The sequence below is a fragment of the Myotis myotis genome, unplaced genomic scaffold, assembly GCF_014108235.1.
Source record: "Myotis myotis isolate mMyoMyo1 unplaced genomic scaffold, mMyoMyo1.p scaffold_m19_p_1, whole genome shotgun sequence".
Classification (NCBI taxonomy): Eukaryota; Metazoa; Chordata; class Mammalia; order Chiroptera; family Vespertilionidae; genus Myotis; species Myotis myotis.
In genome coordinates this window covers 34,146,406-34,161,737 of record NW_023416313.1, presented here as the reverse complement: position 1 = coordinate 34,161,737, position 15,332 = coordinate 34,146,406, and the positions used below count along the sequence as shown (strand labels likewise).

The window sequence follows — 15,332 nt, the reverse complement described above, 5'->3', positions numbered from 1 at the left end:
ATAGTTCTTACAATAAAGACCAAAATGGTGAGGAGACCACGGTTGTACCCATTAGGCACCCTGTAATATATAGCAGCATTCTAAACCACACTTTAAAAAAGTCTTATAAACATCATTATCCTTAAAGAATTATTAATCTTGATATTTATGTTATTAAAATTTAAAAAGCATATTTAAAGCTTTAAAATATAGCAAACAAAGAATATTCTGTAAAACTGTATACTGTAAAACTACTTAAGTTTATGCATTGTATTCATACTTGGTTTTCTCTTGCCATTGTAGCCAGATCATCTTGTAATCTTCTATTTTCCTTACAAGATATTTCTTTAGATCTTCCTACATCATCGAGTTCTTTGTTAGTTGCATCAAGCTGGCGCAGGAGGCTGTTTATCTCACGGTCCCGATTAGTTAGAGTTTCCTTTAGTTGGCTGTTACACGAGTGATGTAAAAATAAAAACTAAGCTTTTTTAATAATTTAGTTCATTTAAAAGAAAACTGTTTTACTCTGAATTAAGTATATTAAGAACACAAGAAATTATAAATACTGCATTAAGGTACTGATTAATTAGGTAAAGGAGACATTTTAGCTCTCTACCAATCATTATGAGCAACTGAAGTCATAAAATAAATTATTATTCTAAAAGTCAAGTAAAAACAGAAGACTTTCAAGTATTAGGAGAGTCATTTGGCAAGTAATAAAATAATAACAGAGTCTATTGGCAAATATTTATGTAATGGTTAAGTTCCCACTATCTACACTAATAAAAGAGAAACATGCAAATTGGTGTCACTCCACTACCCTTCCCATTGGCTAATCAGGGAGATATGCAAATTAACTGCCAGCCAAGATGGCGGCCAGCAGCCAGGCAGCTGATGCGAACAGGGAGGCTTGCTTGCTTCAGTGATGGAGGACTCCAACGTTCGCCGCCTGACTTGCCGGCCTCTCAGCTGCAACTCTAAGCAACTATGCTGCAAATATAGAAGCTAAACAAAACCCCAGAAACCTGCTTTACTCAGCCGGGCTTCAGCCAGCCGGACCGCAACATTGTATCAAATACAGACGGTAAACAAAGGCCAGAAACCTGTTTTCAGCAGCCGAGGCCTCAGAGCTAAAGCTGGCCCAGAATAAAAAAAAAGAAAAAGAAAAAAAGGAGCGGTTGGGAGCTTCAGTCACCTGTCAGCCAGAAAACGGCCCTCAGCCCCTCAGCCAGACTGGCCAGGCACCCCAGTGGGGACTCCCACCCTGATCCAGGACACCCTTCAGGGCAAACCAGCCAGCCCCCACCCGTGCACCAGGCCTCGATTCTATATAGTAAAAGGGTAATATGCCTCCCGGCACTGGGATCAGCAGAGCCGTGAGGCCTCCTGGCACCGGGATCAGCGTGACAGGGGGCAGCGCCCAAACCCCCTGATCGCCCTACTGCTCTGTGTGTGACAGGGTGCAGCGCCCTAACCCCCTGATCGGCCCTGCTCTGTGTGTGACGGGGTGCAGCGCCCCAATCCCCCCCACCCCCCAAGGGCCCTGCTCTGTGTGTGACGGGGTAGAGCCATAACTTCCCCATCGGCCCTGCCCTGAGTGTGACAGTGGCGGTGCCCCAACCCCGATCGGCCCTGCTCTGTGTGTGACGGGGGGGCGGTGCCCCAACCCCCCTGATGGGCCCTGCTCTGTGAGTGACAGTGGGGAGCTCCTCAACCCCCTGATCGGCCCTGCTCTGTGTGTGACAGGGTATGGAGCCCCAACCCCTCTGATGGGCCCTGCTCTGTGCATGACAGGGGGCAGCGCCCCAACCCCCTGATCCACCGTGCTCTGTGTGTGACAGGGTGCGGCGCCCCAACTCCCCAATCGGCCCTGCTCTGAGCCTGACCAGGGGCTGCACCTAGGGATTGGGCCTGCCCTCTGCCACCCGGGAGCAGGCCTAAGCCAGCAGGGCGTTATCTCCCGAGGGGTCCCAGACTGCGAGAGGCACAGGCCGGGCTGAGGGACCCCCTCTCCCCCCCGAGTGAACAAATTTTTGTGCACTGGGCCTCTAGTTATCTATAATAATAAAAGCATATTATGCTAATTAGATTGGACAGCTGGACAACCTTCTGGACAAAGCCGGGACTGCGAGGGCCAAGGCAAGCCGCTGTGGCTGTAAGGGCCAAGCCCCTTGCACGAATTTCGTGCATTGGGCCTCTAGTATAACATAAAAGGGTACACAGAATAAACATAATTAGTGACTTTTGTCTTGAAGTAAAGAGACTACACATAAAATATAAAATTTTGTTCAAGATAGGTTTAGACTTAGCATAAATTCAAGACTGGCTACTACTAAAGTAATCTATATTTTAATAATTAGGGCCTGTGTAGGGTAGTTATAATAAAAACAAAGAGCAAGTAGCATGTAAAAAAATAGTAAGACATAGTGCTTAGATGTGGATGATAAAAGATGGTAGCAAGTTAAAGATAATATAACATTTTCATGCAAGAGACTGAGAAAATAATACTGCTGCCATTGGCAAAAACAGAAAAATGGAAATGTAACTATTGATAGATGCTACTTAAATAGAGCTGCATTCACCAAAAATTTCTAAAGAAGATGGATGCCATTACATTGATTACTTACTTCAGAGAAGATTCATACTCTGAGAACGTTATCTTCATCTGAGCAATAGCTTTTTCCTAGAGAAATTACAAAAATATATGAGATTCTAAACAATTTATATAGAAATGTCTTTAGTTGAATTTATACAATTTATCACATTTACTCAGTTCAAATCCAATTATATAACTTACTAGAGGCCCGGTGCATGAATTCTTGCACGGGTGGGAGGGGAGGGGCCGATAGGAGGCGGGGCCGGCTGGGGGAGAGGGGCCGCAGGCGGTTGGCCGGCTAGCCCTGCCCCTGGTCAAACTCCTGGTCGAACTACCGGTTCAGGGGACAATTTGCATATTAGCCTTTTATTATATAGGTGCTATAAATGAAAGCTCTATGTCAGTGATGGCGAACCTTTTGAGCTCGGCGTGTCAGCATTTTGAAAAACCCTAACTTAACTCTGGTGCCGTGTCACATATAGAAATTTTTTGATATGTGCAACCATAGTAAAACAAAGACTTATATTTTTGATATTTATTTCATATATCTAAATGCCATTGAACAAAGAAAAATCAACCAAAAAAATGAGTTCACGTGTCACCTCCTGACACGTGTGTCATGGGTTCGCCATCACTGCTCTATGTCCCAACTGTATTTCAAGTGTTGGTATGCTTCTATTCACACTAAGAACTTAAATTGTTTCCTTGAGTTTGCTGTAATCACATCTGATAAAATTACATTCTAGAAATAGAAATTCTGAAGATTCAACTTACTGAGATAAAATGAAATTTAAACATATTAGAAGATATGGCCTGGGTCTTAACTTATACTACATGGGCGATAAGAACTGCATACTTGAAACAGAGAATGAAATAAACTTTTCTGTTCAGATGCTGGATAATAATATTTAACAAGCACATACTTTATTAGCAAGGTTTTCTTGCAAGTTTGCAATCTGTTCTGTCTTCTCATCTACAGTCTCCTGAAGGAAATCTTTTTCTTTATCAATAACACCAATGGTCTTTTTCATGACATGAGCCTCTTGATCTTGTGAAGTCATCTTATGGTGTAGTTTACCTATAAATGAAATGTTTGTTAGCCAAAGCAAATTAGGATTAGAAAAAACAAAATTTAAAAACAATTACCTATATTTTCCTCCAGCACTTTAATTTGTGCTTCGGCTGATTCAAGTTCACCTCTTTGGATGGAAAGTCGGTGCTGATAATCATCAAGTGACCGCTGTAGCTGCTCATTTACTATCCTAAAGAATCAGTGGACAAAAACAAATGGCATTCTTTATCTCTGGTAGAAATAATTTTTAAAAAGTGAGAGATCTCAAAAAATATTTTTCTTATTTTTAAACATTTCTTTTATTTCTTAAAGCTCTTCCAGTATAATCAATGGCATTATATATTATTTCTCGCCGTCCACCATTCTTCTTCAAAATGATTCATCTTCCTAAAAACAATCCTATCTAATAATAGACAAACATGGTAATTAACCGTACCTCTGACACACTTCCCATTGGCTAATCAGGGCGATATGCAAATTAACTGCCAACCAAGATGGTGGCCAGCGGTCAGGCCGCTGAAGCTAACAGGAGGCTTGCTTGCTCCAGTGATGGAGGAAGCCAAGGTTCCCTGCCTGCTGCTGCCGGCCTCTGAGCTGCAGTCTAAGAAACAATGTTGCAATTATAGAAGCTAAACAAACCCCAGAAACCTGCTTTCAGCCAGCCGGGCCTCAGAGCTGGAGTTGAAACAGTGTTTCAATTACAGAAGCCAAACAAACCAAGGTCTCAGAGCTGGAGCGGAGCCTCAGAGCTAAAGCCGTTTCTCAGCTCCAGTGACAGCCATAGAAGGTAAATAAATCCCAGAATAAAAAGAAAAAAGAAAAAAAGGAGAGGTTGGGAGCTTCAGTCACCCACCAGCCTGAAAACGGCCCTCAGCCCCTCACCCAGATTGGCCAGGCACCCCAGTGGGGAACCCCACCCTGAAGCGGATGTGACCAGCTGAAAACAGCCATCATCCCCTCATCCAGGCTGGCCAGGCACCCAAGCGGGACCCCCACCCTGATCTGGGACACCCTTCAGGGCAAACCAGCTAGCCCACACCTGTGCACCAGGCCTCTATCCTATATAGTAAAAGGATAATATGCAAACTGACCCTAACAGCAGATAGACTGAGAATGACTGGTCACTATGACACACACTGACCACCAAGGGGCAAACGCTCAATGCAGGAGCTGCCCTCTGGTGGTCAGGGCGCTCTCACATGGGAGGAGCTCTGCTCAGCCACAAGCCAGGCTGATGGCTGCCAGTACAGCGGTGGTGGTGAGAGCCTCTCCTGCCTCCTCAGCAGCGCTAAGGATGTCCGACTGCAATTTAGGCCTGTTCCCTGCTGGCAAGTGGACATCCCCCGAGGGCTGCCAGGCTGCCAGAAGGATGTCTGATTGCCATCTTAGGCCCAATCCCCTGGGGAGCAGGCCTAAGCCAGCAGGTGGTCATCCCCTGAGGGGTCCCAGACTGCGAGAGGGCACAGGCCGGGCTGAGGGACCCCCCTCCCTCCCCGAGTGCACAAATTTTTGTGCACCGGGCCTCTAGTATAGTATAAAAATCAAGTTAATTGTGTATTCTTTTCTAGAGGTTTCCCGGTAGTTTTAACTCTGCTCAGTTTCCTAATATCAACCCTCCTCCTCTTAAAATCTATTTCCAATAGTGGAGGCAAAAAGAAAGTACTGTTTTTACAGAATGGCCTGGCACTTCAAAGGATTACCCATGTGAGTCCTGACCATCCAGTCCAGCAAGCTTTTAATTTTGCTTCCTTTTCTGACTTTTTTTGGCAGGTAATCAATTGGAGGTCATAGGAAACTGGGAAAGTAGGCATTTATTGTAGTGCAATAAGGATTTAAGATTAAAGATTGGTTTCAGGGAGCAAAATAAAGGATGTACAGAGGAAGTAAAGACAATTTCAGAGTAATCTCGTCCTGATTTAGTAAGATTATTTGTCAGAAGTAACAAGAACTTGCTGTCATGTGATAGAGACTTTGGAATGCTTTTAGCACTTGCCTACCAGTTCTTAACCCTGACATGCTGGAAAGACAAAACTCCCACCTCAGGCTATTTATTGGGAATTCCCACAGGTTCCATTTAGGGTTTGCTTGAGGATATGACAGGGAAGAAGATACCAAGCTTAGCTTAGCTTAGAATTGCCTAATGGGGAGGAGGTCTGGATTCTGAAACCACTAGTAAGATAGAACAGCTCCTTGAAAATGAAGTTTTACTGGCCATACTGAGGTGTTCTGAAAGATGAAAGACATGACACATTCTTCTAATGGCAAGTGAATGATGACCCAAAGGAAGGACAAAAGTCAAGTTGAGGATGACTTCTTTAGAACTGTACAACCAAACAGAACCCAGTAAGAAAGATTCTATGGTCAAGAAATTTTATTTCATAAAATTATCTGAGTCCAGATGACTGTACTATATTCAATCTGTTCTTAAAAGCTATAGCTATTGCTCTGAGGGATATAACCACAGGACGTATTCATTGTATTAATACTTTTATATATTAGCTCACTTATTCCTAGAACAGTTCCAAAATTAAAGCTATTGTCCCCATTTTATAGAAAGAAATAATAACTTGTCCAAGGTGACAAGATGTAAATCCAGGCTAGTCTAACTTGACATCAGTGGTTTTTCTACTACATCAACATTGCCTTCTATAAGAATACAGGGAGACCAACATCCTATATGTGGAAGGGAAAATGTCTACCGATAAACTATACAGAGTCCTTTAAAAAACAGAATGGCCCACAGAATCCCAAGTAGTTGGCTGTGCTTGAAATTCTAAGTAGAAATGTAAAGACCTCTTTACATCTTAGTTTATTAGCAGAGTTAATTCCTAATGAAAGTCAGGTTAATAAAGTAACATCTTGATTGGTTATACAGGAAGTGCTTGGTGAGTCCTAACTATAGCTTTGTCTTTCATATTCTAGTGTAGACAGGGAAGGGGACAACAGAAATTCTATACCAGATCTTGGACGTAACTTTTCTAAAAGAAGTATTGCTGCTAAGATAAAAGTCTTCATGCCCAGCTGAAGTGGCTAGAGCGTCAGTCTGTGGACCGAAGGATTCGATTCCAGTAAAGGGCACGTACCTCGGTTGCAGGCTCCTCCCCAGCCCAGGCCCTGGCTGGGGTGCATGCAGGAGGCAACAAATCAATGTGTTTCTCTCACATCAATATTTCTCCCTGTCTTTCCCTCTCTCTTCCAATCTCTCTAAAAATCAATGGAAAAATATCCTCAGGTGAGGATTAAAAAAATGAATAAAAATTTAAAAAGGTCTTCTTAATGAAAGAACTGAGGTATAGTACAAAGTTCATTGTGAAGAATAGCTGAATGACTATCATATTATTTGTTCATCATGGTGTCTGGAAAGGAAATTTTGTGAACTAAGTTATTAGTAAAACAATCAACTTCTTAGCTTTGAAAGTGCTATAAATACAGCAAAGGGAAGTGATGACTTCCCACCAGAAAGTAAATCAATAAAACTTCACTTAGAATCAAAGTTCTAGCTCTCTACTACCCATGTGGCTGTATAGGCCCATCTCTCTGAGCCCCAACTTCCTCAGTTATATTATACTAGAGGCCCGGTGCATGAAATGCATGCACAGGTAGGGTCCCAAGGCCTGGCTGGCGATCAGGGCCGATGTGTGGGGCGACTGGTGGGGCAATCGAGAGGGCCCCCACTGGTACCCGCCTTGCCTGGCCTGGCGCCGCCCACCCACTGGCCCCGCCATCCACCGCCAGTCGCCTCCCTCTGCAGGGGCCTGCAGGCTGGGGGCAGCTCCTACTTTGAGTGTCTGCCCTCTGGTGGTCAGTGCGCATGATAGCAACTGGTCGTTCCACCAGTCAGTCGATTTGCACATTAGCCTTTTATTATATAGGATTACACTAGAGGCCTGGTGCATAAAATTCGTGCACTTGGAGGGGGGGGGTCCCTTAGCCTGGAATGCACCCTCTCACAGTCCAGAAGCCCTTGGGGGATGTCCAACTGCCACGGAGGCAGGAGAGGCTCCTGGTGCTGTGCTCGCCAGCCATGAGCCAGACTTCTGGCTGAGCAGTGCTCCCTCTGTGAGAGCACATTGACCACCAGGGGGCAGCTGCTGCACTGAGCGTCTGTCCCCTGGTGGTCAGTGCACATCATAGCAACCAGTCGTTCTACCGTTCAGTCGACTTGAATATTAGCCTTTTATTATATAGGAGGATAACATGAGGTATTCATGCTTTCATTTTAGAGGGCAAAGTAATTACTTCCCTTCATAATGAACAGCATCTTAAAGGGTCCTTTATTCATAAAATGTGCTCAAGTTCTAATATGGAGTTGAAGTTCCATCTAAGGGTAGGCTGGAATTTTAACGGCCTATTAGAGGAATCAGAGACTGGCATGGTTTCCCTGTTTTATTAAATTTTATTTTTTTCATGTATAGGGCATAATGTCACAGGAAGGTCATAGTATTCTGCCACCTGTGAGGAGTAAGCCCAAGTTGCTGTTGGATGTGTTAATCACAGAGGAGTCATTCTTCAGGCACTCTGCTCTCTCCACATCCAACCTGTTTTATTTTAGATGTCTCTAACAGTCTATGGTTATGGCCCACCACTTAACATTTTTGCTATAAAGCAATTTTGCTCTACCCAGGAAAGATGGTCTTAGCCCCTCAGGGGATGCTAGCCATCCTCTGGAACTGGGGTCAGTAAACTCTTTTTGTAAAAGAACAAAGTATTTTAAACAATGTGGGCCAGGTAGTCTCTGTTGCATGTACTCAATCCTACCTTTGTAGCACAAAAACAGCGATAGATAACATATAAATGAAGGAGTGTGGTTGCGGTTCAATGCAACTTATGGGCACTGAAATTTGAACTTCATATAATTTTTAGGTCACAAAATATTAATCTTGTATTGAGATCTTTTTCAATCATTTAAACATGTAAAAACCATTCCTGGCGCTTGGGTTTTAACAAAAATTGGTAGCAGGCCATAGCTTGCCGGCACCTGCTAAAATTCAAAGGAGAACACAGTCATTTGGTTATAAAATGGGATTTTGTATTATGTCCTCTGGTGCTGTACCAAGAAACCAAACCAAAGATCCTCTACTTGGACAATTAAAAACTATGCTTGATATAGTCCTGTTTGGTGAAAAGCAACTGGTGGCACTGAAACTTGGTGAGAAATGCCTGACTCAGGATTGAAAAGAAAAGATGGGTCCACCAATGGATGGAAAGGAGCCTGTGATTCCTCTATCTAAGCATCAGCTTCTTAAATGTCTTCATGTCAAGAGAACTTGATGTGGTTAAAGAGGTAGCAGATCTCTCTTAACCAATTAAAAGTGGCATGAGGTTTGACTAGTGTAGCTTTGCTTCCTTAGAGCGCTTGGTATTACGGTTTGTACTGAGTTCAGCTTTGGATTTGGTTTGTATTGAGTTCAGCTTGAACTCATGGTTCTATCAATGTTTACTGATATGGAGAACGGGGTTGACATACTTTCCTCAGAAGCAAGATAAGTCAGATTTTCTGTCAGAGCAAAACAAAGTTACGGAATCACCCCTAGGTGAGGAAAGTAGCAGATTGAGCTCACCAGAGAAAAGGGGATTAGTATATCAAAGAAAACACCAAAGGAGCTGTAGACCAGGGTAACCAAGAGAAGGCACTGAAAGCTCTGCACTAAGTGCCTAAGACTGTGAAGGGCCTCCTGTGAGGAAAGGGAGATTGTGGCCATAGTCTGAAGCACAAAGCAAAATGGAGTAAATGCCAGATCCAGTCAGCTGCTGGACAAAAAGGGGGAAGGGTAGCCTAGTAGTTCTGCGTGACAAAAAGGGGGAAGGGTAGCCTAGTAGTTCTGCGTGACAAAAATACACCATGGTCTTGTACTTTGGATTTGAATATAGACATGAACCAGAAGAAGTGGGGGGTGGCCCATTCAAGTAGCTCTCCTTCTTAGGATGTATGCAGAGCTTGCAAAAAGGGGGGGGGGGGGGATGAAAAAAGCAGCTTCTATTTTAGTTCTTTACCTAATGTCTAACTTATCAAGACTTGTAGTCAAATAGCAAAGAGCAAAAATTTAAGATGCCCTGTGATTTCCTTAATTAAATGGACACATCCAGCTCTTGTTCTTTTTTTTTTTTTTTTTTAAATATATTTTATTGACTTTCTACAGAGAGGAAGGGAGAGAGACAGAGAGTCAGAAACATCGATGAGAGAGAAACATCGATCAGCTGCCTCCTGCACATCCCCCACTGGGGATATGCCCGCAACCCAGGCACATGCCCCCGACCGGAATCGAACCTGGGACCCTTCAGTACGCAGGCCGACGCTCCATCCACTGAGCCAAACCGGTTTCGGCCAGCTCTTGTTCTTATTTCATTAAGTTTTGTTTGATAATCAGGAATTCCTTAGGAATATAATCTCAGGCCTTTTCCCAATTATCCCTTTGATTTTCAAATTCTGCTGTTTATTTTACTATAAATTTTTGCAATTCTCAGTGTTTGTATATTAGATCCATGTCTTTTTCGCTCATCATTTCTTTTTATCCTTCTGAGTTCTGAATTCTAGGTGAATTTCTTGAGTTTGTTTTCTACTCCACCAACTCATTTTTCTGGTATTTCCATTCTGTTCACTAACACTTTCAGTTTTTATTTATCAATCTTTTTTCTCTAATTGTCATTACTACAATCCTGTTGGATCTCAAGTTGCTACTACTTCATGACTGATTTACTTTCATATATGCAATGTCATGTTGATGTCTGAAAATCCTTTCCTGCTTCTTATTACAAATGTATTTAGAGAAATTATTTCCTCTGATACTTCAGAGTGATGCCCTTCTTCTGACTTGGTATCTTTTAACTTATTGCAAATCCCAGTCCAGAGAAAACCTATCTTCAGTGACTGTTTATTTTCTTCAGCCATCTGCATTCTAAATGGACCAATGACTAACCAACCCAATATCCTAAGGTAAATATTCTGCATTACTGTATCTTTTTCTCATTTCCATACAAGTCATCCAAACCTTTTGATTTTATGTAAGAAATGTTTCCTAAACCTGGCCTCTGTTCTCTAAGTTCACTGCCACTATTTCAGTTCAGACACATGCTCTCTCATTTGCCATCAGTTTCTTAAGGCTCCAAACTCATCTTTCCTATTTCTGCCAGAATTCATTTTTTTAAAAGGCATGCTACTCATGTCACCCCATGGATTAAAAATTTCTCTTTGTTCTCTATAAGATAAAATCCAGACATACTTGGTTATCATACCAACTTCATAATCTCAATCCAACCTATAGATTCAGCCTATTTTTTCATACTGACCTTACCATTTTTCAGACATATCACCATTTTAAACTCTGTATATAAATACTCTGATTTTATATTTCTTTGAAAGAAGAAAGATAAGCACAGTGACATAGGTAGCAAAAAAATTCTGTAATTTTCAGCAATCCTATGCTATACAGTACAAATGATCTTAAGTATCTGTTAGGGGAATTTTTGAAACATGTAGGTACAAAAATTGCCTGCAATCATATCAATCTAAGAAAGTCTTTAAAAATACAGATACTCAAAATCTACTCAGTGAACAAGAACCTCCAGACTTTTTAAAAGTTCCGCAGGTGATTCTGCTGCAAGGCCAACTTTGGGTACTACTGCTCAAAGGCCTAGTCCACAAATGCCACCACAACAAACCTCACACAGCCACCAACTTGTTCCCAGAGGTGAAATAACAAAGCATTCAACAAACTTACCTAAGTGAATTCATCTCTGTTTTATGAAGAGATGAGTCACCAGCCACATGGCTAAGTTTTTGAGCTTGGAATTTTGCTTTGTTCTCTAATGATTCCATTGATTCTTTCATTATTAACATTTTAGACTTTAATTCACAGTTTTCATTTTCAAGCTATAATTTAAATTTTAAAAGTTAATACATACATGTCTTAATTTTATTTTCCTTAAGCATATTTTAATAACATTTCTGGAAGAAAACTAAGGGAAAATAGATTTATTTAAAAGTCCTTTAAAAATCATGTGTACACTTTAGATTCTACCTGTAAGAATAGGCATATACATTTATCTCTCCTTTTCAGTATCGTTGAAATGAAAAAATGTATACCAAAAAAAAGCAAGAAAGGAAGAAAATGAAATATTCATGAAAACAATAAAAAGAGAAAGGGAAACAATTAGCAAAGCAAAAATTTTAAGAAATTTCTAAAAACCAAACCAAACCAGCACGTGGGTAGGCCTGATTTAAAGAAAAATCATATCAGAAAATACTGTAACCCAAACACAAATGGGCAAGACATATGAAAAAACTGAAAAAATTCCTGCAGGGCAGAAAACATAACCTGATTTAATGTAAAAACATACATGTTTCTGAATGGAAATACAATACTGGAAATGTAATACAATTACCTGAAATAACTATAAATTCAATGAAATTTTAACAAGAATCCTAACAGAATTGTTTTTAAAATAAGGGGGTGGGTGGCTTAAATTTCATTCTAAAATTAATTTAGGAAGAAAGGAATTTAAGAAAAAACAGCTCTTTCTCATGGCGCCTTGAAGGCAGTCGGCTACTTCAGAATGAAGCTGAACATCTCTTTCCCAGCCACTGGCTGCCAGAAACCCATTGAAGTAGATGATGAACACAAACTTCGTGCCTTTTATGAGAAGGGCCATAGAAATTGCTGCTGATGCTCTGGGTGAAGATGGAAGGGTTATGTGGTTCCAATCTGTGGTGGCTATGACAAACAAGGTTTCCCCATGAACCAGTGTGTCTTGATCCATGGCCAAGTACATCTGCTACTAAGAGGGGATTCCTGTTATAGACCAAGGAGGACTGGAGAAAGTGCAATTCTGTTCAGGTTGCATTGTGGATGCCAATTTCAGTATTCTCAACTTGGTCATTGTTAAAAAAGGGGAGATGCCCTAGCCAGTATGTCTCAGTGGATAAAGCGTCAGCCTGCGGACCTAGGGGTCCCAGGTTTGATTCCGGTCAAGGGCACATACCTTGGTTGCAGGCTCCTCCCAAGCCTGGACCTTGGTTGGGGTTCGTGCAGGAGGCAACCAATCAATGTGTTTCTCTCACATTGATGTTTCTCTGTTTTTCCCTCTCTCTTACACTTTCCCTAAAAATCAGTGGAAAAATATCCTCAGGTGAGGACTAAAAGGAAAAGGGGGGTGGAGGGAGACATTCCTGGTCTCACTGATACTACTGTGCCTTGTTAACTGGGGTCCAAAAGAGCTAGCAGAATCCACAAACTTTTCAATCTCTCTAAAGAAGATGTCCGTCAATATGTTGGGAGAAAACCCCTAAACAAAGAAGGTACGAAACCTAGGACCACAATACCCTAGATTCAGTGTCCTTTTATTCCACATGTACTGCAACAAGTTGGCATACTGCTCTGAAGAAGCAGCATACTGTACTAAGAAAAATAAGGAAGATACCACAGAATATGCTAAACTTTAGGCTAAGAGAATGAAGGAGGCCAAAGAAAAACGCCAGAGCAGATTGTCAAGAGACGTAGGTTGTCCTCTCTGAGAGCTTCTATCTCCAAGTCTGAGTTTATTCAACAATGAGATTTTTCTATGAGGAACAGATAAATAAGTTCAGACATTAAAAAAACAAACCAGGAAAAATTGGGGTTGGGGAAGAATGCAAGTCAACTTGCCTTATGAGATGTCAAAATAAATTAGAAAGCTACTGTAATTAAAAGTGTGGATTTCACATAGAAATTGACAAGGAAATATATGTACACAGATGTAAATTAGGGAAGAGAGAAAATAATAAAAACTTTAAAAATAGAGTTGGAACAGCCACTCACTGGAGGAAAAAATAGGTAGATTTCTATTTTATTTTATATACTGTACAAAAATAAATACAAAATAGAATAATGTACATATAAATTTCAAAACCAAGAAATATTAGTAATAAATGTCTTCCAGTTAAAACTGTAAACTAACCACATTTTATCTCTCCTCCTGCTGGAGACAGTGCTAAAATGGCAATAAAAGAACAAGAAAGCTATACTATATGCTCATCCTATCCTATATAATAAAAGGGCAATATGCAAATAGACGCTAACGGCGGTACTACCAGGAACGACGGGTCGCTATGATGCACACTGACCACCAGGGGGCAGGCGCTCAACACAGGAGCTGCCCCCTGGTGGTCAGTGCACTTCCACAGGGGGTGCTCTGCTCAGCCACAAGCTGGGTTGAAGGCTGTGTGCACAGGGGGGTGGAAGCCTCTCCCACCTTCTCAGCAGTGCTAAGGATGTCCGACTGTGGCAGGCAGACATCACTCAAGGGTTCCTGGGCTGCCAGAGGGATGGCTGACTGCAGCTTGGGCTCGCTCCCTCATGGAGCAGGCCTAAGCCAGCAGGTGAACATCCCCCGATGGGGTCCCGGACATGAGAGGACACTGGCCAGCTGGGTTGAGGTACCCTCCCAAGTGCATGAATTTTCATGCACCGGGCCTCTAGTAAGTGACTTCAACAACTTGTGGAAGACAAGAGTAGATTGAATAATGACTCAAAATGAAAGATACAATCTAAAGCAGTTTCTGAATCTAAAAACTACTGACTTTTGGGGCCAGATAATTCTTTGTTGTGGGGGGTGGGAAGGGTGTCCTCTGTATTGTAGGATGCTTAATAGCTTCCCTGGCCAATACCTACTAGATACAAGAAGCACCTGCTCCCCTAATTATAACAACCCAAAATTCCCCAGATATTTGCCTCTTAGGAGCACCACAGGGACCACAACAGGAAATACCAATATGCAGCCTGATGATATATCCAGAAGAAGCTCAGCTCACTGAAGCACCAAGCATTAGGTTGGGGTCAGGAGAAGAATTAACAAGGAGACTGGCTGAAAGTCTATATACTGGGACTCTCACACCCAGATATCTCCCACCTCTTTCTAAAATGTTCTCTTGGAAATAAAGAAAGTAAGAAAATATATATATTTTAAAAAATCAATAGAAGGGGTTAGAAAATAAAGTAGAGGAAATCTACCAGCTCTGAAGCCTTCATATCTGACAGAAGAATTTCTACATCATGTTTTTCTTTAAGTTATTTGTGATTCGTGGCTCTTTGTTTCCATGCAAATTTTAAAATCTATTGTCAGTGTTCACACACACACCACCTTCTTGAGATTTCAGACAGATCTACATTAACTTTATAGACCAATTTGGGGAGAATGTACATTCTTTTTATAAACATGAATATCTGTCACCTTTTTGTATAAACCTGATATATATCTCCACTTGTTTGTCTTCTTTAATGTCTTCCAATAAGGTTGCATAATGTTTTCTATAAAGAGCCTGGAAATCTATACACAAGTATATTGTATTATTTATCATGCCACTGGAATTCATTGCACATTCTGAATACGAGGATTCCTATGTTTTATAATTCCTAGAAAATTATCAGCCATTACCTCTTCAACTACTGCCTCTCCTACATTCTATTATATTCTCCTAGAATTCTGACTAAACATATGTTATACCTTCTTACTTCATTCTCTTAAGACTAACTTATTTTATATTTTCTCTTAGTCTCTTTCCAGTGACTTCTAGTACTTATATTTTCCAGTTCATTAACTCTCACTTTCAGTTTCTACATAAGCTGGAGTCACAGGAACCCTTCTATCTGAATAATTAAAAAAAAAAAAAGACAAAATATATAAAACAATGGTTTTCAAGACACTGAGCAT

General features: G+C 41.4%; 1 protein-coding gene, 1 non-coding gene and 1 pseudogene across 8 annotated transcripts in view; 1 reads left to right on the top strand and 2 right to left on the bottom strand.

The window, feature by feature from the left end:
• Nucleotides 1-15,332, bottom strand: part of CEP135 (centrosomal protein 135) — a 79,761-nt gene that overhangs the window by 23,343 nt on the left and 41,086 nt on the right. For all 7 annotated transcript variants that reach the window (XM_036334600.1, XM_036334591.1, XM_036334621.1 and 4 more), the window contains 5 exons: nucleotides 11,366-11,517; nucleotides 3,722-3,837; nucleotides 3,499-3,653; nucleotides 2,607-2,662; nucleotides 260-428 (listed from right to left, as the gene is read on the bottom strand). In XM_036334600.1, the coding sequence (XP_036190493.1) occupies nucleotides 260-428; nucleotides 2,607-2,662; nucleotides 3,499-3,653; nucleotides 3,722-3,837; nucleotides 11,366-11,517 (648 nt within the window). The remainder of the gene's footprint in view (nucleotides 1-259; nucleotides 429-2,606; nucleotides 2,663-3,498; nucleotides 3,654-3,721; nucleotides 3,838-11,365; nucleotides 11,518-15,332) is intronic.
• On the bottom strand, nucleotides 8,055-8,183 carry LOC118662282. Its single transcript, XR_004969678.1, has one exon. It is a non-coding gene; the product is annotated as a small nucleolar RNA SNORA11 (small nucleolar RNA).
• LOC118669027 lies at nucleotides 12,201-13,196 on the top strand (annotated as a pseudogene).